Source organism: Micrasema longulum, unplaced genomic scaffold, assembly GCF_059751315.1.
Source record: "Micrasema longulum isolate JH-2025_06_02 unplaced genomic scaffold, ASM5975131v1 h1tg000271l, whole genome shotgun sequence".
Lineage (NCBI taxonomy): Eukaryota > Metazoa > Arthropoda > Insecta > Trichoptera > Brachycentridae > Micrasema > Micrasema longulum.
Window position 1 is genome coordinate 1,787,041 of NW_028277475.1, and position 24,585 is coordinate 1,811,625.

General features: G+C 32.1%; 1 protein-coding gene across 4 annotated transcripts in view; it reads left to right on the forward strand.

The window, feature by feature from the left end:
• Window positions 1–23,884, forward strand: part of LOC148283028 (uncharacterized) — a 358,248-nt gene extending 334,364 nt beyond the window's left edge. For 2 of the 4 annotated variants that reach the window (XM_088224213.1, XM_088224214.1), the window contains exons 4-5: window positions 17,831–17,944; window positions 21,853–23,884. In XM_088224213.1, the coding sequence (XP_088080339.1) occupies window positions 17,831–17,944; window positions 21,853–22,999 (1,261 nt within the window). In that variant the 3' untranslated portion in view covers window positions 23,000–23,884. Of the gene's footprint in view, window positions 1–2,819; window positions 3,056–13,828; window positions 14,055–17,830; window positions 17,945–21,852 lie in introns of those variants that run through there. The other 2 variants (XM_088224216.1, XM_088224215.1) reach the window with 2 other exon arrangements.
• Window positions 23,885–24,585: the final 701 nt, after the last annotated feature.

Sequence of the window (24,585 nt, forward strand, 5' to 3'; positions counted from 1 at the left end):
AAATATCAATACATAAATTTAAAGTTAATCTAAAGAAATTTTTTGAACACGTGTAAAAACTACATTAAATTTCAATTAGTATGAATGTATTATTGTTTTATGTTTTTTCTTTATATATTCTATGTTTAAATTTTTTTCTCATGTTCTCGTATTCAAAATTATATAAACTCTTATAATAAACAATAAACAACTACATCAGTGTAAGTCACTCTTCAAGCACAAGAGTTGGTCTCTTTTTTGGAGAGTTACAGTGATATCATTTACGAGATGTGTAAAAGTAGATATGTATAGAATTTTAAAAAAGCATGTACCTAGTATGCAAGTTATTAATAAAAAAAAAAATATAATTCTAACATTAAAATTAAATTTAATAGTAACAATGTAAAGATATTAAATATGTTTAATTGGGATCGAAATACTGAGATAGGAAATCGATGATAATAAGACATTTTTTATTTTTTCAATTGACTTAGTTTGCTAGTCTATAACACTTGTATAAAGAAATCACAAATACAAATTAGGATGTACAGTTAGAGAGGAATAGTCTAAAACTGGTAATCCCAGCATGGAAAAGTTCCACATCTCCTGGTAGGCTGTTTAACAGACCAATCTTCCTCCCTTCAGTCATAATCAATGGTAAATTTATCCTGCATTCGAGAAGAACAAATGACCTGTGTTGCCCAGCTCTTAAATAGTAAATATAATTGTATATTAAAATTTTGGGTTTATAAATTAACCCGTTCAGAAGAAGGCCATCATAAGTAAAGCAATGCCCCTTTTCTGGCCTGCAAACTTGTGATATTGTTTGTTAATAGACTAGCAAACTATGTCAATTGAAAAAATAAAAAATGTCTTATTATCATCGATTTCCTATCTCAGTATTTCGATCCCAATTAAACATTCGGGGTGCGCCATATTTTATGTCGGTATGTAATATATTGTAAAATGATGTAATAACTTATATTTGCATATAAGTTATTAATTTAAAAAATACTTGGTACACTTCCACTTATTTATTTTGACCAATTAGCGCTTTCACCCTCTAATGGGCATCTTCAAACTGGTGAATATTATACAGTGTAAGGATAATTTATATAAAACTAAATATTACCTTCAATGTGGGTACATTTGAAAATAAGTATTGTAAAATATTGAATAACTTTATAAAAAAATAAACGGTTTCCATATATGAGCTATTTTAATTTCATTTGGCCCTTTAGAATTTATTTGAAAAAGCTTTTGAATACAACATCGATCAAGTGGCCGCCTTTATTGGCCAAAGCAAAAAAAGCCCTTTTTGCTGCGTTTTCCATCACTTTTTCAATCAGCTCGGGCGGTATAGCGATGATTTCGGAACGAATGTTTGCCTTGAGCTTGTCAATGGTCCGAGGTTTTTCGGAGTACACTTTGTTTTTCAAATAACGCAAAAAGAAGTCCGGAGGGGTCGAATCTGGAGATCTGGGTGGTCAGTCAATGTCGCCTTTTTGACATCACACATTCAAGGAATTTTCGTAGCAGAAACTGTATTGTTTGATTAGTAGTGTAACATGGTGTACCGTATTTTTTAAACCAGTAAAGCTAGGGTTTCCTGGGACAGCGGTCCCAGTATCTTAACGACCGTGGTGAACGGCGATGCGGTGGACAGCCATCGTAACAGTGATTAGAGAGTGGTTTCCTAAGAAAACGGTGTTGATAACCGCTGTCCTAGGAAATCCTAGCTTAACCATCCAGACTTTTTTCACACATTTGTGGGCAGGCATAATGAGCCAGCATCTACCGATATCGATTATCATCGACTGCTTCACCTTCTACGAAGAAAAATGGCCCACTGATGGTTTCGGCGCATATGCCGGCCCAAACAGTCACTTTTTGGCCATGCAATAGTGTTTTGTGGATCTCGTGTGGATTTTTCGATCCCCAGATGTGGCGATTTAGTTTGTTAACGGCGCCAGAGAGTGTGAAATGGGCCTAGTCGGTCATCGAAATTTGCTTCCAAAATCAGGTTCGGTGTCAGCCATTCGAGCGACTTTGAATTTTCAAGTGACGTGGAATGTCTGTCAACAATATTCTTTGAGGCAATTGCAAAAATGCAAATCATCCTTCAAAATGCACCGCAAAGTGGTTCCACTGACGCCAAAATGCTGAGCGCAGTGAAGATACGACACATGTGGGCTCTCGGCAACACTCTCTCTTACCGCTTCAACCAGTTCATCGGAACGTCTTGAGCGTTAATGAACGGCATGTGGACAATCTTCCATTGTCCCGTGCTCAAGAAAATTCGACACCAAACGACGAATAGTGTTGTCAGTAGCTCAATCACAAATAGCTATCGACGTGCTAATAAGAGACGCGATAACAATTTCTCACCATGGTTATTCATCGTATTTGCGATCACAATGGAACATCCGTGAACACCTAATATTAAATGTACAAATATTTACGTTTCGCCGGTGTAAATATGTAAAATATTCCAATTGCTATTATTATTTATTATTTATCAAGCTATTTATTACAATTAGCCGGCGGTTGGCAAGCCAAATGTCAAGAAAAGCAGTCGCCATAGTAATCGTAATTTAATTTTTATCTTTTTGTATTAGATACTCCTTACTATTTAGCAAATGCATTATATTGTATTATTTTTTAAAGTAAACGCCGATTTTTTGCCAGTGAACTGTATTTATTTACGAGGAAAACAAAAAATAAAAAGACACGAGCGTTGACTTAGAGATTACACACGTGTTGACTTATGACTGCGATAACTTCAGCATGTTTATTATTGTTCAGTGTTATCGCTCAAATGCTTAGCATGTTTTTAAGCTAGTCAATAATTATTTGTGATTGAGCTACAGGCGATGCTTGTTGGCTACGATATTTTGACGATATGCACGTTATGTTAATAAAAATGAACAGTTTCGGTGTGATGTGATTCATGGTTAAAATTTGAATGAATTGAAGTTTCAAAAACATGTTTACTGAAGTCAATCGGTTAATTAATGTCAATGTTATTCAATGTTCACACATCGACATAAACGGTGGCCCGTCTTGTACTTATCAGGTACACAAATTACACCCCCCTTTTCAGGACAACAACCCCATTCACAGTGATTTCACATTTAGTAATACTTTCATTTCTTTCAAAAACCATCACATTCGATTTCAAAAAATTCATCAGCAGATGCTCCTTACATACATTGTAGACTGTTACCAAGAGTTGCGGGTTCTTTTGTTGCTAGCAAGAAGCACTGCTGTTATGGTTTTTGTTTTTTATTGAAAACATAGTGTTTTTGACGTCAACGTGTGTGTTATATGCCCAGCAATCCACTTCATATAACACTTTAAAATATAAACAGCCTATATTAAATTTTATAAATAAAATATTTCAGCAAAAAGTTGAAGGTTATAAACGTGAATAATACACTTTGCACAATAATGTATTACATTGTTACCCATTTTGTATTATATTGTCTGGCGGTGAGAAAAACCTTCAAAGAATACTGAAATAAAATTTAGAAAGTTTACGAGAATATTGGTCAAGGAACATAATATAAAATATGTCCAAGACATCTTTTTTTTGCGATTTTCTAAAGCTCGAATTTTCTTCTTCTTCTTCTTCAGACTTGTTTTCCCCAGTGCTGGATAAGCCCTCTTCCAAACGTCTCCGTTCCTTCTCATCACCCGCTTTCTTCATCAACGTTTTACCGGCAATCGACGCATAGTCATCGAGCCATCTTTTTTATGGGCTTCCAACACTTCTTCTGCTTGCCCATGATCTCCCCTTTATTGTTCTGGGGGTCCACTTGACATCATTTTGCATCGCCAAGCGTCCTACCATTTTAGTTTTGCTGCACGATCCATAATATCCACGACTACAGTTCGGCGCCCTGTTTCTTCATTTCTCATTTTGTCTCTTAAACATACACCGAGCATCTGTCTTTCCATGGATCGTTGCGTGCATTGAATATTTTTTATTTTATTTTATGGAATTAGATGAATCTCACCCGCATAAATAAAGGTTTAAGCTCTTTAACACCACAAATATCAACAGATGAAGGAAATGAACGAATATAGATGTTCGAATATGGGCAGAATGGTGAATGTTACAGGGTGTAAAGTGGCTACTTAAACCAGCCAATGACAGGTCATATGCCCTGTAGATACCTAGACTTCTATATTACCTTCTCTCTAATGTTATCTATCTCTCTTGTAATATGGTAATTAGGCTTTATTATTAATAAAACATTCAAGGAAGCTAAAATAGGGGTTTAATGGCTCAAAAGTGCATACAGTGCAGATTAAGTACATTAAGTTACCAATATGTAAGCATAAATGAGAAATGATGTTACTTTACAAAAGTCAACAGTGAAAGCACTTCCTTCACATATCCGAAAACTCTTTCAAATACTTTTTAGGCACAGTTTTAAAGGTGATTATTTGCAACTTTTCACTATCCCTGGACTGTTTTCTGAATCGTAAGACTGATCACCTTACCTTAATCTAAAAGATGATCAAAATATCCTTCATTATACACATATCAATGCAGTGCCCTATGCGCCACTGGGCGTGTAGAAGGAAAATAAATATGTATAATAAAAGCACTAAAGGCAGGTACTGAGTAGTTTTAATATTTTTTTGGTGTGTTTGTGAATTTATACATAATTATGTGATTTAATTAGAATAAATTGAAAATATTTTTTTAGATAAGTTTTGATCTTTATTCCCCCCAGTTATTGTCCTATTCTCAAGGTAATGTTAGATTTATGAAAGGCAATAGTATTTTAGTGTACAATAACCAACTCCTGTGGCTGTTACTTTCTTCGTTAATATCTCGCCAAAGTGTGGCTTAGTGGAGAGCTAATTTCGTTAAGAGTTAACTCTTCCGGTAATAGTTGTAAGGTCTTAACGGGTAGAATGGTCGTAGGGTTTTACTATCGTGAGTTTGTTAACATGAACAGAAACAGTTAAAGGAGCTGACTCCCATTAAGATAAGATTCTGTGATACAATTATCTTGATCGTTAAAAAAAATATACATTAAATTACTATCCTTATGCACAGTTGCAATTTAGAGTTAAGTTTTATTTTTTTATTTATTCATATAAGCCTATTTTTCCAATTAAAAGGCAGCTGTTATTTGTAATTAAATAGTTTTTTTATTCAATATGAATATACTTATAACCCTGTCACATTCGAAACCACGATGATCAGTATGGGCAAGAAGACATATTTGCATATTTAAAAAAATATTTAGAACTAGAAAATTTAAAAAAAATATATATTAAAAAAAAAACAAATGGTTGCTAACTTCTGCAGGGGAGAAGTGAGGGGGGCGCGGTCACGCGGTTTATGGTGTATCAGACTACCCCTCCCCCCTTCCTCGTTTCTCCTCTGCATAAGTAAGCAACCATTTGTTTTTTTTTAAATATTTTATTTTTTAAGATTTTAGTCGTTCTAAAAATTTATTTTAATGTGCCAATATGCCTTCTTGCTCATATACTGATCATCGTGGTTTCGGATGTGACAGGGTTAAGTATATTCATTTTTAATACAATTGTTTGCTAGCTCTTCTTTAAACCAGCCTGTTTTTCTGTTGACTGGAAGATATTGCTTTTAGCAATAAGTCCGTCAAAGTACAGTTTCATTGTACTTGAAATTTTAAAATAAATAAACGTAAAAATTTCATTCATTATTCCATATCCGCTCCCTAATTGGAGCATATGGTGTTCACAAAAGTTCCTCCAAGCATCTCTGTTGGCTGCCAGCTCCTGTGCATCCTCCCAAGTCAGGTTCACGTCCCGTAGTTCTGACAAGAACTGCCGACGAACAATCAGCAGTGGACGTCTAGAACGTCGAGAACCTGATGCCTTGTAAAGTAGGCAAGCGTGGTTAAGGCTCTCAGGAGGCATCCGCCGCACATGGCAAGTCAACCGTATTGCCTTCGCTTAGTGACAACTGTCACCGGAGTTTGCTGCGTCCGTTCTTTTATTAATTCATTCCTCACAAAATCAAACCACCGCTTAAAGATACAAACATAAAGATACATACATATTACAAAAAAAATAATATCGTATCCCCAACTCAACGAGGCCAAAGCTCTGTGTTGAGTTGGGATACAACAAAATAGAAATTGAAAGCATGCATGTTTATATTATTAGTTAAAATATGGTATTGTAGGATAGGGTGGTGCATATGCCAATATATTAAACCCTCTTAAAATAGTACAAAGATTAATTATTAAATAAATTTTAAAGAAACCATCAACATTCAATACGGAAAGTCTATTTAAAATATTTAAGGTTCATACAGTAGACACTCTTTATAAAATAAATTCTTTTATACAAATTTATAAAGAAGAAAAAATAAAATAATTTGAGATGAATAAATCACTCAGATAGCAACATTATATTAATATTCCTAATTTCCACACAAGTCATGGTCAAAATAGCTTTGTCTTCCAAGGTGTAAATAATTAAAATAATCACCCCAATGAACTAAAAACTATTTAAAATTATACACCAATAAATAAATTTAAAGTAAATCTAAAGAAATTTTTTGAACACGTGTAAAAACTACATAAAATTTTAATTAGTTTGAATGCATTATTGTGTTAAATTTTTTTCTTCTGTTTTTATTTTTTTTCTCATGTACTCGTATATTTAAAATTTTATAAACTCTTATAAATAAACAACTACAACAGTGTAAGTCACTCTCCAAGCACTAGAGTTTCAGAGTTAGTCTCTTTTTTTGGATAGTTACAGTGATAACGTTTACTGGATGTAGAAAAGTAGATCGGTATGGAGTTTTTTTTTTAAAACATGTACCTTTTATGAAATTTATTATTAGAAAAAAAAAATCTTTTTATTTTCTTTGTTCATTTCGTTAAAGAAAAATATTCCCCTGTAAGTAAAAAAAAGTTTTGCTGTAGTTGTTTTTAATTTAGAAATTAAGATATTACCACCTGTTCTAGGTCGCGTACTTACGTTTTGTGACCTAGAAACTTTATTATCTACTATTTATTTTGTCTTTTTGTATTTAAAGCAAACAATCCTTTTTTATAGCAATTTTATATCTAAACCCTTAGATATAACGCTTCTAGCAATATAAGGCCAAACTAAGATTTAACTTAGTCAGATGATTTTGTGAAAAAGCGTTGAAAATCCGTATTACTGGCATTTTTCTTCCATAAATACACATTTATAATGTCTTCTTCTGCGATTCTATCCCAAGAAGAGCAACACGAAGTATCACAGACACTTATCTAAGGCTGGCTTAGGACGAAAGAAGTGGGTGGTTTAAATCACTATTTATTCTCAAAACACGCTTAGAAAGTCCTTCGCTCAAAATACAAAACGCCCCTGCCCTTAAAAATGTATTGAAAGCAAATATTCGTACATGAATTTCGAATTTTTTTTAAAATGGCGCTTTATTTTTTTTTTTTTTAAATCTTTTAAAAAAGAAATATTTGCGATCTTATGATTTACCCAAATATTTAATTTTGAAGGCCATTTTTAACGAGTTGTAAATAACTCACTATTAGAAAATGGAATCGAGTTGGGGTAGAGTGGGATTCGAACCACGAACCTTTGGTCCGTGAGTCCGAGACACTAGCCACAGGACCACAACCCGGTTTGTTGCTAAAATATTCGTTACCCATTTTAATTATATTGATAAACGATAAAACACATGCAGTGCCTTACTTATTTACTTATTTATTTGTTCTTTTACAATTTATGTATTACTTTTTTTGCATTAAAGATAATGTTCCCTGGACGCTGGGGATGTCCCGTGCCGAGGGAGACATTTTATATTATTTTGAAACATGCCTAATTGAACATAATCAAATCATAATATCAAATACTAAGTATTATTTATAGACCAGTGTTTAATTATGCCTAGGAATAGTGGTAGAATAATGATAACATAAAAAGTAAAATTCTTAAACCTCGCATAAAGTTATACTCGGTATCGAGCTGTGATAGCGTCCATAGGAACTTATTCCACGCTTCTAAGTGGTGGTCCAAAATGATAAGGCGTTGGTATAAACCCGCGATCCATCATCTGTGTTTTTTTTTTTTTTTAAATGGATTATATTTATCAAAAATTTAAACAATTCATAAAATACGCTGTTTTTCCAGAAATTTAAAAATATCATTTGTGAGTTTAAAAATGATCATTAAATTTTCATTTCATTCAGCCATATTTTAGTTAGCAGATATTTTAACAATGATACAAAAAATATTTATTACAAAACACATTTCAATTTAAATTTATCCAATCGATGTAATATCAAAATATTGACTTTCGTTATTTACATGAAATATTATCTTTCAAAAGTTTCATGGCGCCCAGAAAATATTTTTTAATTTGCAGCTTGATCTTTTACAGCAAACCGTGATTGTAAAACACCACAGCAATTAAATTATACATCAACAAATAAATATTTTTATCGATTTTGATTGACTTAAATTTCGTTAGATGCTTGATATCTGTATAGTTGGTTTTGTTACTAATACGAATAACGTATTAGTATTTATAACTGCACATACGCACGGAGCTTGTTCATAAATGTTTGCAAAAATTATGCATGGTCAAAAAAAAAATATTGGAAATAGCATGGGAATAAATAACCAATTGAAAATTTTGATATTTTACTTATTTTTATTATTTTTATTTATTTATTAGTGTATACACGGCACAAATGCATTTTATAAACATAAACATAAATACAATTAACATACAGTGTTCTATTACAAAATTATGAAATAATTTAATAACAATATATCTATACATATTACACAGTTGTTTTATAAATGTTCTATATGTTCTATATAATAACTATAATAACTGGGATTTCAATACTTAACATACTTAGGTAGAAAAATAATAAAAATAAAGATTACGCGGTATATTCGAAATAGCAAAAATCATAAATCATTAATTTGTTGGTATTGTTGCAATGTATATTGAATGCCCTAGGAATAATACTAACTGTCTCCTGATAAGAGCTCAGGGGTTCTCAACCGTTTTAAAAATAAAATATAAAAAAGAAACAAAATGATAAACCTTTTTAAAAAAAATATTTTTTTTTAAATGTATATAAAAATTTAAATTTTAAAAACTAAAAAAAAAACAAATATCTAGTCGTAAATTGATAGATATACTTGACATGTATTTATTTATACATTTATTTTTCTCTTTTTATAAATGAACATAAATACTTAAACATCAGTCAAAATCTAAGTTATATTACAAAAGATTAAGTTTTATTACAAAAATGGCTTTGTCTAAGTTATCAATTTTTTTAAAGCATATTATTGCTTACATTATTGAGGATATTTCCTGTTTTTCAAAATGTAAATAAAAAATAGAACAATATTCTACAATATTCCTTATTATCAAATTTATCTCGTTACTGCGTTTTACTCTAAAACCGTACGTATTGGAAAAAAATCAAATAAGCAGGAAAGATTCGATAGGAATCAACTTATTTAGTTATTGTAACATTTAAAATGTTTAATTTTCTCAATCAGTGTTATTAAAATTGACAATTTACTTTAAAATGGGGTGTAAAAAGTATTTTTTTCTCATATTTTGCTTTTAAATTTTAAGTGCTGTTTTCATTTGTTTCAGAACGTATTCAACATTGAGACAATTCCTATTTCGTTCCATTGTCTGACAGATGGTTTGAAATTCAAATTAGTTTACGAATTCATTAAAACTTTAAGGTATAGAGTATAACGAAGCCGTCAATTTACTCGCAGAAAATAAATAGTACCGGCTTGTGGAGTAGTGATTAAATCCTTTTTAAGCGTTGTAGAAGTCGAGGAAGGCCGAGAAAGACATGGCATGATCAAGTACAACAAATTCTTGAAAGTGGTCATGTGAAAAGTCGGAATAATCGACGTGCGTGCATGAGAAGATGTATGAATGTGAAGGAAGCAAAGGAAGTGTGCCAGGACAGAGTGGTGTGGCGTTCTATCCTCTCTGCCTACCCCTCCGGGGAAATGGCGTGATGGTTAGTTAGTTAGTTAGTTAGGTTTGATTCTTCTTTTCTTCATCCTTTCTACAGATCTTGTGGGTCTGTTTGTGTCGCTATATCCTCTTGACGCTGACTGTCATCTACCCCGCCACCTCTGTGGGGGTCTGTCCGGGAGCCTTCTTCCTTCGGGCTCCCTTGAATTGCGATGTGTGGAAGTCCGTTCTACGCCATTCTATTGACATGTTTATTCCAGTACCACCTCGTTGTCTTCCCGTCTTACAACTTCCGTACCGCACGTGCTCCGAATATCAATGTTTCTCATGCGGTCAAGCACCTTGTTTCCTATTATAGATATATATATTTATATATATATACATATTAGCACTCTCAGAAGTGTGTACCTCGCTCTGTTTCAACCCACTGCAACTTCGAGAATTACACTGGCTACGTTTTCCACAGAGGGTGGAATACAAACTCTGTTGGCTTATGTATAAGTATTGATTGATTTGGTGTTTATTTTGTAGAACTCCATTTTTAAACTTATAATATTAGAAATCAAACACTGATTTGAGTGTACTGAACACTTTATTTTATTTATATTTTTTTAGCATTTATATATTTTATTTTTATATGTTTATTTTTGTAAAAATAAAATAAAGTGTTCAGTAGACTCTAATCAGTGTTTGATTTCAAATATTATAAGTTTATGTATAAGTCACTGCACAACTCTGCTCCAGAATATCTAAGGGAACTCTGCATTCCAGATGAACTAGCTGACAGACGTCTTACGCTTAGATCAGCTACATCGACGTCGAAAGGAAAAGTTATTATACCTCTACGCAAACAGCGCACTAAATTCGGCGAACGCGCATTTGCGGTCGCAGGCCCTATGGCATGGATGCTCTCCCAGCAGAGGTCCGAAACTGTGAGAGTGAAGTGATGTTTCGGAAGAAACTTAAAACCCACTTGTTCTCTAAATCATTTGAATAAATCCTTTGCATGTGGTGACAAAGTACATTATTTTTCTTAAATTAAAAAGTTTAAATTAAATTTATATTTTTATATAATCACTTTTGTAAAACGCCCTTGAGGTGTTATATTACTAAAATGGCGCTATATAAGTTATCATACCCAAAACCCGTACGAGTTTTGCTCAGAGACATCTCTCATTTATCGTACCGAGAGCGTTTAATATTTTGGAAGAGCGTATTAAGCTCTCAAAGGACAAAAACTATTTTTAAGAAAGGACTGTATTTTCCTTAGTGAGAGGGATTTGAGTATGAAACTCCTTGATGATTTTCAGAGTGTTTGAGTTTACTGTTTACCATATTGATGTGCCATATACATGTTTTTTTTAAAAATATTTTTTATGTTTCTGATCCTGTGTTTGTGGTGCTATATTGTTTTTATTTATAGGAAACATATTCGAAAACCATATTTGCCGCAACAAATCGGTTTCTTAGAACAGGCATTTGCCCATATAGGAACCGATTGCAACATTAGGCATACTAATATTTCTGGCTTGCCGACCCTTCATATACTGAGCCTACTCCCAGTACAAGCAGACATTGCCAGAGTGTTTTGGTGCCATTTTTGTAACAATGCATGTATAAACTTATAAATAAATAAATAATAAATAATAATAAATATTGCTGTAAGGCAATTTCTTCACACCTACCCAAACAGTTCAGTTTAGAAAATTAAAAGTACATGGACGTATTGAAGCTTATGATTTTATAAAAAATTAAAAAACCATGAATTACTAAAAAAAAACTACACTTCACTACTTAGAGGAGAGGGGATGGGAATGAAAGAAAAAGGATAAAGGAACAAATTAAATATTTAGATGGTGACATTTCAATTTTGACTTAAATGTAAATAAAGAAGGGGCATTTCTAACATACGTTGGTAGATTATTCCACAATTGAATAGCTACTACTATGAAAGAGGAGGCAAGAATTAGAGCGATGAAAGGGTATTAAAAGAGTTCTCGCGTTACTAGAACGAAGAGATAGTCCGTGTTGTGATAGGGGTTGGAATAGCTCTCTCAGATAAACAGGTGAAGTGGGATTATTAAAAATATTATGAAGAATTGATAGAATGTGAATTTTTCTTCCATGCCTGATACTGAGCCAATGTGGTCGCGTGCGGTATTCGGTTATGCGGTCGAATTTGCGAAGATCAAAGATTTAACGGATGCGTATACGTAGTGTTGTATTCCATGTAGACTTACTTGACACATTATGTAAAAACTATCTAGCTAGACTAGCACTAGTAATGAATTGCACTACGCATAAACTCTCAAGTCCATACATATAAGTTCGATTCTCAGTTATCTTGAGTATGCTTCTTGCGTATAGAGTCCGAAATATCAAAATCATCAAAAATCCGTAAATCGGTTCAATAAAAGATTTTAACGTACCTTGCGTATAAGTGCCAAATTTCTAGCCCACGTCCGAATTACGATCAACTTCAAACTTTTTATCACTTTTGTTTACCAGACAAAACGCTTCGATGTATTGTTTTCGATATAAAATGTAGCAACAAAATAATAAACAATAAATTATTTAGATACCAATCTCCAATGAAATTCGCATAAATGCGGGGTCAGGAACACCCTTACATCGGGATATATTCCAACTGCTTTATTTTCAAGCAATGCTACATACCATACACCTGTGGTCCGCATGTGCGAAGAACGATACTACCGAATTATCAAGGACATATCGATGGCAGCTACGTAAACTATCGTATGTTGAAAAGACAAACTTTTCAGGAGAGCGCGAGCGGTTTAAATATGTTTTTATTTACCGAAGTTACAATTCTAAAGCTAATAATTCGAATTTTTCAAATATCTGCGTTTTCGAATGACAAATTTAAAATCATACGTGCAATTTATAATTTTTGAGATTTCGGATTTGTGACTTTTTACGTGGTTACAATGCCAAGTTAAAATGTATCTTCAATGTTATCTACAAAGTAAAATTAAGTTTTTTGTATGAGAAGCAGAATATGCATCCAATTTTTTTTCTAAACATGTTCAATTATAGGTTACCTACGGAGATATTTTAAATGTTCATGCAAATATACTCATTTACGTACACAAATATATATATTGTAATCGGGGCCGTGGAATCCTTATTGGTTCAAAAAAAATATAGTACTTACGGTTTTTTACTAGGAATCTGCATTCATTCAAATGACCGTATGTGTCTTACGATATATTGGTTCATATTTTAAACGAATCAAATGACCGTATACATACCGCACTTTTTTCCAATTACAAAAAAACAACTTTCATTATCGTATATATTTCATTCGATAGTTTTAAAAAAGTTTTAATAATGGTTTTAATAAATTCAAAATGTAGTGTCCTTCATTTCGAGAACTAATATAATTTTTTTTGGATCGAATTCTTTTCGACCTCTTAAATACTTATTTTTGTCTAGCGTGCATATGCATGAGGAGTTGTATCGACGAATATCTACAAATAGTATGCACCTTTGTTGAATTACATAATAAAATAAAATATGATGAAAAGTTCATCAAATTTTCATGATGAGAAAAGTGTGCATATAGTTTTCATAGAAATGGTACAATTTTCATTGTTCTCGTACAGATGGAGAAAATCTGTGATTTATTATACTCGTTAAAACTTCTGGGCTATGAAACCAACTTTTTCAAACTGGAAACAAAACTTTTTGATTTAAAACAAATATTAGTTTGTAAAATGTTTAACAGTTCTGTGAAAACGTGATGTTACACCCGTTAACATGGCGCGTCTTCAATTGTTGTCTATCAAAATATAAGTTTATTTTATTTTCACTTATCAATTAAATAATTAAAGTGAGTTTGTTTCAAATCTGTCGTGGCTTGATATAATAATGTGCTGCTGCGGTGGTTGGTGTGTGGTTCAGTGATTGTGCTGTGGGTGATTTTACATGAACCCATATAAACAAATCTTCTGGTCGTTTTCAAAATTCAAATTCAAGATGATTTGTTCTCTGCAAATCAAGTCAGACATTGATTCTTTCAATATGTGGTGCAAAGCCAGCAACCAAGAATTAAATATAAAAAAATGTAAAATAATGTATTTTTACAGAGTTAAAAAAATGTCTCTACTACTACTACTACCATCACGCCATTTCCCCGTAGGGGTAGGCAGAGAGAATAGACCGCCACACATGTCTATCCTGGCATACATTCCTAGCTTCTTCCACATTCATACATCTTGTCATACATGCCCTTCGGTTCTGTCTGTTTTTGACATGACCAGACTTCACCTTTTTGTTTATCTGATCATGCCACGTCTTCCTTGGTCGTCCTCGTCTTACGTTACCGTTCATTTTCGCCATATATACTTGTTTTACTATTCTGCTGCTGCTTAAATCAGTCATGGAAACATCAGCGTAATCTAGAATGGGTAGTAGTAATGCTTGTACAAGGGTGCATTTAGTATTAATGGGTAAGAATTTTTGCAACCTTCTAAAGCTCGGGTTTCCTAGGACAGCGGTGCCCGTATTTTAACGGCCGTAGTGAACATTAATGCGGTTGACAGCCGTCGTAACGGTGACTAGAGAGTGGTTTCCTATAAAAATGGTGTTGATAACACCGTTAAAAAATAAAACCACTCTCTAGTCACCACTACGACGGCTGTCCACCGCATCACCGTTCACTACGGTCGTTAAGATACGGGCACCGCTGTCCTAGGAAACCCTAGCTTAAGTGAGTGTAGACTGAAAAATATTTTGCGGCTTGATTCATTAGTATGAGCTCGCCAGCAGAGATGTTCATCCATTTGTACTCCTAGATTTTTACGGATTGATTCCATGGTACTGCATACTTTCAGCATAGTTAGAGAAGTTAAGGTTCAACCGGTGATCGACCTGTTTAAAGAAATATTTAGTTTACTGTTTAGTGTATGTTTAAATTCAATATTTCAGTACTGGTCAGGAATATTTAGGATCAAAATATTCTAGATCTCAACAAAGGCTTTATTAATTTGTAAGAATGGTTAATTGTGCGCTGTAGCAATCGATGGATTCCTGGTAACAATAGCTTTCTGATTCCGATTGAGCTTGCGAAACCGTATTTTCTTTTATTAGGGATCTCATTAGTGTTGTAGTGCTTGATGTTTATATCGTTCGTAAAATCACTCTCGGTTTCCTGAACGTATCGGCGTCTGTTTATACCCAATCTGTTATTTGTTTACGCCAAATATACTCATTGTTTACAGTATGTTTGCCTTTCTTAATGAAAGCAACGTTAGATTAATTTTCGCTAAAATTAGATGAACCAAATTTTAATTAAATTCGTACAAATCGACATGAGTCACAAAAAAATATAATAATATTTTTTTGACTCGGAAAAATGCTCCACATTAAATGTTTTTTGTACATTTTCATAATAAAAAATGTGTTTGCAATAGGATTTCATAAAAATATTATTGTCTACATAAAAACAAAAACAAACTATTGCGCCGTTTCTCCGTTGGGGTAGGCAGAGAGGATAGAACGCCATCCAATCACTTTTTCCATACAGACCTCGCTTTTTTTCTTCTCATGCACGCGCGCTGATTATTTATGTTTTATGGTTTTTGCTATTATTTTTTTTATGTACATCTTTAAAAATAATCTTAATTTTTGTTTTATTTTATTTTATTTTTCTCATAAAAACAAAACACATTATAGAATTCATACAATACTTTCAATATGTCGGTAGAAATATATATTTAAAATGTGTCTCAATTACATTATAAGGATAACTTTAATTGTAACATAATAATATTAAGGCGACCTCTGTAGTGTAGTGGTCAAGACGCTTGACTCACACACGAAAGGTTCCGGGTTCGATTCCCGGTGAGAACACAAAAAATAAAATGTGGTTTTTCTAAAGCCTGGGTGTTCTGTGGTGTAATTCACCACTGTAATTGGGCCTCCTGGCCTGTTGTGGTGCAAAAAAAATAATAATAATTAATACTAAGGACTTGTTTTAGTGTATCAGTTTTATTATTGTACATGTTAGAGTGGGTAAGGATGTGTGTATATGTGTTTGGGTGTGTGAGTATTTGTATGTATGTGACAGTGTGTAGTGAATATAAGTGGACTTTTTGAACAATGATTATAAAAAAATATCTGTTTTTTTTAAACCCTAATGAGGAAATCTATCAACTACCTTATCGATCGATGTAAAATTGTTGAGGTAATTGTTAAAATTGTTAAGAACGCTCCGGCCAAAAATCCAAATTTAGTAATACGTATTTTAAAAAAAAAAACATGAATGTAAGTACTCATATACACATACATTTATGATTACATGTATTTATGTATAATACGTAAATGTTTAGGATGATTATTTTAAAACATCAATAATGAAGTTATTTGTTCATTTAAAAATAATTAAAAAAGTCAAATACAAAAATGCAATAAATCGCTTCGCACAAATTTTCGTATCACTCATAGACCAACCAAATTATTTTAGCAAAAGCCAGTTGCAAGCAACTGTAAAGATAAAAAGTTTAAAGAATAAATTTAATCATTGCTGCTTTTTCGTCAAAATGTATAGACACGAGAGTTGTTTTTTTTTCGACTAGCTTTTATTAAAAAAATAAACATATAGGTCCTAACCCAGCACTCGCTACTGACTTTGCTTACTGGAAACACTTAAATTAGTTTTGTCTATGGTCGACAAGACCACATAAAAGAATTTTCCTATTTTAGATGGTAATTTGCAGCGCGAGTCCGATCACAGACCAAACTAATGTGATTCTTGCCAGTTAGCAAATTCAGTATTGAGTAGTTAAGAATATACGTTATGATATATTGATACAATACTTTTTACACAAAAAAAATATTGAATAATATTCTTCCCGATAAAATATCAACTAAATGTTTACCACCAGCTGCTCAGACGTTCAATTAATTAAATTAAATTAAATTGAACTTAATCAATCTGTACAAAAATAAGATAGTAGGAACAGAGATAATATTTTTTTAATTTTTTTATTTATTTATTTTTATGTATTTAATTTTACAATACGCCCAAGGGGCATTTACAAAAAATAAACAGGTAAGTACAAACATAGTGAGTAAAAATTTAAAAGATAAACAACACTTTTTTGTATACATGTAGAAACAATAAAAAGCATACTGCCATGCAAAATAAAAAGTAAAACTTTACATAGTAAAAAATATTTTTTTTTATTTTTTAAATGGATATAAGAAAAGTAATTAAATTAAAAAGCAAATTGTAAATAACTTGTAAAGAATTCAAACAGAAAAATAAATACATATAAGTATAAAAAAATGGTATCAACAAATTATTGTTAAAAACAAATAAGAGAACGAACATAATACTATGATTTTGATTTTGAAAATAAAAATTGTTCTCAAAATGGCAATTAAAATAAAATAAAATAAATACAAAATTAAAATAAAAGAAAAATAAAAAAAGCAATTAAGTCAAAAGCGAAAATAATAAAAGGAAAATAAAATTCAAACAAAAGATAGTAATATTGAAATAAGGGTTATATGTATATCATAAACAGAAAATAAAAAATATTTTATTTGTACAAATATATTTTTTCCAAAATACTTTTACTAGGTTGCCTGTATTGAAGCAGGAATTTCTCTAGAATATAGAATCTATCTTTTATTAATTTTTGCAATAAAAATACAATTAAATTTCTATGGATTTAATTTTGACGAAAACGCAACAATTATTCAACTTTATTGACCTTATAATATTCACATTAGTCGAGAAATTAACTTAATTTAAAGCATTGACAAACAACGAGATTATTTTTTTGTTTACGAACATTACAGCAATAATTTTAAATATTTAATTCATTTTTCTAGCCGCAGTGAATCGGCCCTGAACAGTCCTACGGAGCCGGATATCTCCATGGCAGCCTCCCTGACGGACCAACTAGTGGAAGTGCAGACCCTGGATGAAGCCAGGAAGATAATCAGGTAAATTATACATATATTAATTCATTCAAACATAATCATGATCATCATTCCCTTTCTGCACCTAATCACCGTACACCAATCGCAGCGTATCTTGATCATTTTTGTTACAAGAATGCAAGATGATCAGTCTTACGCTTCAGGTACCAGTCCAGGGACTATGAAATATTTCATATCAACCATCTCGGTAATCGAACCCGAGTCCTCTTGCATGGTAGGCATTTTCGCTGACCATTGCACCACGAGGCTGACGAACACAAAGGCCCAATAAAACTTCTTTGGTCATAAACAATCATTTGACTAGTACAAGAATCAATTACCCCCGAGGAAATAAAGGTATCATCTCATTTACTTCACAGAAATCAACAGATTTTGTGTGAAAGTTATGACTTGAACCAACCAACAATAGACTGTACATAATTTCAATTCTTAGACCATATTATTTCCTCATGAGATTTTTCATATTTTCGAAATATATGAACATGAATTTTGATACGAGCCTTTCTGTACCAGAACAAGTCACAAAATCCTTATTACGTCGGTAAATAACAGAATATATCAGTCAAGCTTTAAATTTAAATTTTCTAAATAAATAGGCGGTAAAACCGAATATTTTTTTTTATCAAATTTTGCCAACAATGAAACATGAAACTAGACATAAAAAAATACAAAACTATTAATGAGGAGAAAAATATAATTTAAATCTCATTGTACAAGGGTTTAAAACTTTACAATGAGTTAGTTTCACGAAGAAATAAAAGAAATCAAAAGCCTTGTATATTTCAAATCAATTCGAAAAAATATGCGTTTGAAATTTTTTCAGATAAATAATTACGGTAGACCGCGTTCTAAAAACATCAAACGTCCAAAATTTTCCAAAACGATATTTTATTACATACAAAAGTTTTTTCCAAACATTAAAAAAAAATCGTAGGCACCTCAAATCCACGGTTAAAAATACTGTGTTTTTGTGAAAACAGCAATAAGCGTCATCATCAATTTGTTTAAAAACAGCAAGTTTCTGAATTCATTTGTATGAATTAATAAAAAACATTTTTAATTAGCACATCTACCACTATGAAGTAGGTAGCGTCACTAGCAATCATTGTTTGACAGTTCGGGGGTGTTCTGGATATTATTTTATATGGGTTTTTAGCAGTGTTAACAGAAATTGTTTACACATCTTAATTGAGAGTTCAACTATTATATACGTTTTTGAAAAATCGCCACTTTTATTTAAAATATTTTACCAATCTTGGTTTACACAACATCATTTTTGGTACGTGTACTTGTGCACACACAAATCTGGATTTTCTCCCAAGGGGGAGTAGGTATATATTATTATTTATATCCCTACAGAGATGAGGTAGAATTTTTTTTTCAAATTCAGGATTATGGATATTCGAGCGTTTACAGGCCTTATGACCTGTCATTGGCTGGGTTAAGTGGCCACTTTAAGTCCCCCTTGGGAGAAAATCCAGATTTGTGTGTGTACAAGTACACGTACCAAAAATAATGTTGTGTAATAAGATCTGGTCAAATATAAGTAAAAATAAATTGCAGAGTCATCTGCAGGCGATTACTAGTACTTAATTTAACTCGGAAGAGTCTTAACTACATAAAATAAAGTAATCTGCTAATTAAAATACTTAACTTCAATATCAATACATAGATGGCGCTCCAACTCGCTTGTGGATGGTTTCTCAATTCGTAACATATATACAAAAATCAAAAATGTTACCTGTGTGGATATTCGCTAATAAGCGGAATGGGGAATGTTGTAGTACCTACTTAAAGTTGCCACTTAACCCAGCCAATGACAAGTCATAAGCCCTGTAAACGCTCGAATATCCATAATCCTGAATTTGAAAAAAAATTCTACCTCATCTCTGTAGGGATATAAATAAAAATCTTGGTTTAGTTTTCTTTTGTTTGCGCTATGATCCAAATATTTTCAAGAAACAACAAATGTCACAGTTACACTTTATTTAATTTTTTTCAATATACAAACAACATTTATAAAATTTTCTATTTCCTTAAAGTGCACTTAAAGTATATCTATGATATTATTTCATTAAAAGGCATAAAAACGAATCTGAATTACTTGATGAGTTAGAACGATTGCAGAATATTTTTATACGTTTTATCTTTGATCTTCGCAAATTTGACCACATAACCGAAAATCGCACGCAACTACACTGGCCCAGTATCAGGAATAGAAGAAACATTCACATTCTATAACTTCCTCACAATATTTTAAATAATCCCACTTCGCCTGTTTATCTAAAAGAGCTCTTCCAACCTCTTTCCTTCCCATCCCCTCTCCTCTCTTCACAGCATAGTGTTAATTTTTTATATTCGTAGTTAATTGTTAATTTTTTATATATTTTTATTTTGTTAAATATGTAATTGATTTCGTTTAACACTGATGGTGCAAGTTGATATTTTACAAAACATAACCACATAACCGAGTATCGCACGCAACTGCACTGGCTCAGTATCAGGCATAGAAGAAACATTCTTATTCTAATAACTTCTTCACAATATTTTAAATAATCCCACTTCGCCTGTTTATCTGAGAGAGCTCATCCAACCTCTTTCACAACACGGACTATCTCTTTGTTCTAGTAACGAGAGAACCCTTCTAATACCCTGTTATCGCTCTAATTTTCTTGCCTCCTCTTTTACAGTAGTAGCCACTCGATTATTGGAATAATCTACCCACTAATGTTAGAGATGCCCCTTCTTTATTTACATTTAATTCAAAATTGAAATGTCACTATCTAAATATTTAAATTGTTATTTTATCCTTCTTCTTTCCTTCCCATCCCCTCTCCTCTCTTCATAGTATAGTGTTAATGTTTTATTTTCGTAGTAAAGTGTTAATTTTTTATATATTTTTTATTCTGTCAATCTTTGTTTTTTATTTTTGTATAAAATTGTAATATTCAATATGTCCATGTATGTGTAATTTTCTCACACTGAACGGTTTGGGTAGGTAGGAAGAAATTGCCTTAAGGCAATATGCCCTCCCTTATATGTATATATATTGTTTATGGATATAAAATGTTAAATGAATAAATAAAAACAATAGTAAAACCGTGGTATTCAGTTTGAACAGTCTCCTGAAAAATTGTTTTGTGATGTTTGAGGTTATTAAAACCAGATCTTCAATTGAAATATTATCAAAAGTTTATATTAGTCTTAAGATGTTATGAAGTAACTTAATGAAGTATAAACAAATACAATATTTTATGAAAACAAATATTTGAAACACTAAATTTGTGATACTCCATGTTAAATAATACCAGTATAACTACGCATTTACTCTATGAAAAATCACTTAAGTACGTAGTTGTTTTAATGAAATATTTGATTTATTTAATTATTGTGATCTCACATCATCATCATTTCCTATGCGCACCTAATGGTGAATAGGGCAATGCATAGGTAAGACGATCAGTCTTACGCTTCAGGATTCCAGTCCAGGGACTATGAAATATTTTGGTGTTAAAACACCCTATTTAAAAAAAAAAATTAAAAGAAAATCAATTTTTGTGTTCTTATAATTTTCCCAAATATTTCATTTTGAGGGCCATTTTCAACAAGTCGAGTTGGGGTAGAGTGGGATTCGAACCACGGACCTTTGGTCCGTGAGTCCGAGACACTAGCCACAGGACCACAACCTCATTCCAATTAAATAAGTATTCCGTATTAACTCTGTCGAGAATCGAACAATGAATCTAATCTAAAATTCCTAATATGTTAAGCTTTCAACCAAAAGCCATACCGGTGTTTTGTCGTGTTATTGTTAAGATTATTGTTTTGTTTTCAAAGCAATTTTTCGTCTAAATATATATTTTTTTTATATCTAAAATTTCCGAATTTAAATAAATTATTTGTTGTTTCAGAGATCTTCGGATGCGATACAGATCGCAAGCACATCAGCTGCTAATATGGAGACGAGCTCATAAAATACAAGAAGACCTGGCGTCCAGGGTGCAGAGAGAGAAAGCAGAGCAACTCAAGTCACTTTCTAGTCAATTACTGTTGTTTGAATCTCGTCTTATCCGAAAACAGAAGGAAATAACCGCTCTGCTTACCCAAAGAGAAACTATCATCCTTAGGCAACAAAGAACAATCGAGTCATTAGCCAACAAACTTCTAGACAACGGACTAGAACCTAATCATCCGATAATTGATTACAGAGATCTCATTAATGAAACAAATCTCGTACCAGATTTTGATTCCATGAATGATTCCGATTCTGCTGTGATCATGGAAGATCTAGATTCAGATTATAACACTCCTCACTTCCCGCGATTTAGATCTAGCACTGCCGATTCAGTCACAATTGTCCGATCTATATCCGACGCCATCGATCCAAATCTAAAGTACTCTTCGGTCAGAAGATCAAATGGGTTCCTCCGCAGACCGGAAATCCTCGAAACTGTGTACAGCGTTGAAGAAGAACCAGACGGAGATGGTGGATCTAACAAACTCAGCGCCCAGAATAGCACGGAAAAGGACATTAAAGAAGGAAGCGCGGATAAAGAAGATGCAAATGCTATCCTGAATCAAGCACAAAACAGGAGAGATATATTTAAGTTGAGAAGCGAAAAGATATCAAGTGATTTCTTAAAAACACCAGGAAAAACAATTGAAACAGAGAAAAATGAACTTAAGGTTTCTGATGTTAATGCGTTGACTGACGCAATGTGTCAACAAATAGCTTGGGCTTACAGTTATGTTCCTAGAAAACAAATATCTAATCTAACTTCTTCTGATGATAACTTGTCGGACTGCCATATTCTAGACGGCAGCATGCTGCTCGAGGACACAAATATTGACAGAGTCAAAGGAAGTCATGTAACAACATACAACAGAGTGATGTCAAATCACAGAAGCGTAACCAAACCAAAAGATGTCAAATATAAAAGGATTAACAAAGCGAAATCGAAGAGTTTAGAAGAGCTAAGAGGGAGATTGAAGAACTGGGTAGAAAAGGGGAATAAATTAACTGGAATTTCATTAGACCAAGCCCAAAGCTATGCCTAAAGAAATACATGGATGTTTCTACTACACAATTCCTGAAATTTTGGCTGGAACCAGATTAAAATGAGTTTGCGAAATAACAAACTACTTCAAAAAAGTTAGGTGTTTTCTTGCTCGTCTAAACCAATTATTGTACCTGTTATTTTCAATTCTCTTCAGACTCCCACAATCCGGCGAATTCCCACAGTAAACCTTGTTTCCGATCGTTTCTTGGTATATAATTTATTAAACATCCAATCGCCAATCCCATCCGCCTGTCGGATATTTCCGTCGGACGTTATGTTCCGGAAGTATCAAACATATGAGAGCTGTGAACTCTACCCAATAGCTGTTTCCTGTGGGAATTTTGCGAGCCTGGTACCCTTGAAAACAAATAAGGCAGGTGTGTGAAAAGTTAGTCAGATAAATTCCATTAAGTTAACTAACTTGACAGGTTGATACAAAAACAATCGATTAATTTAGCTTTCATAGGAACATGTATATAATATATCCAACTTTATCTACAATAAAACGATAATATACCAACAATCTGTTCTGTGTTTTAGCTGACCGATTGTTTTGAAAAGTATATTCCTTAAATTAATCATTAAGCATTCTAACTTAATTGAATAAGCATAATTACTTATGTGGATGTCAATTTGTGTAAATAAATTAGTAAAAATGTCTGATAAAATAAAGTTGGACCTAATCATATCGTATCATAAATCAAATCAAATATTGTACTACTGTCTATAGAATAAGTTTAAAAACATAGTTTCTCATTCATGCAAACAAATGACTTTATCAGTTTAATTATGAAAACTAATCAAATTAAATGAAATGATCTCTTATGACGTAGGTACCTAACTACATTTTGCTAAGTGCAATTTGTTACAACCAAAAAATAAATTTTAAGGATTTTTTAAAAGTCCATCAGAAAAAAAATGCATTGTAACGTTTCTTAATTTAGTACCTAATTTTTTTTTAATAACTTCTTTTTACATCTATATAAAAGAAAAGTTTATTTGGATGGAAGTCCAAACATTCAATAAATTGTTTGAAGAAACTTGGTTATAAAAACTTACTGTTCTTTTATATAGTTATGTTATTAATTTAATAACATTGTACATGATAAATTTAACACAAAAATCAAGCCTAAAAACGTCATATTTTATCTTTCTCATGTTATTAAAACATATCGTAATATATTTTAAATATATTATTTGTTTTTAAGAGCAACGTTGATTTTAAAATTTGGATCGATTTTTGTTAAATAGAATAACATTTCAGGCATGTAATTTCTACAAAAAACGTTAGTACAAAATTCTTCGACATAATTATTTTTGATTGTGGAATCAATTAACTGGGGGAAATGGCAGGGAAAATTGCGTGCACATTAATAAATAGAATTTTGCAAATTAAAAATGTTTTTCAAGTATAGCTACTGGAGTGCAAAAGTCACGAATACAACGCAGCCGAGCACAAACTGTTGGATTGGATTAATTAATATCAGATAATAGTATATACATATATTTAAACAGTTTTTCAAATAAGTAAAAATAAACCATTCGAAATAAAAGTTATTTTGAGACAGCTGCAAGTTTATCTTT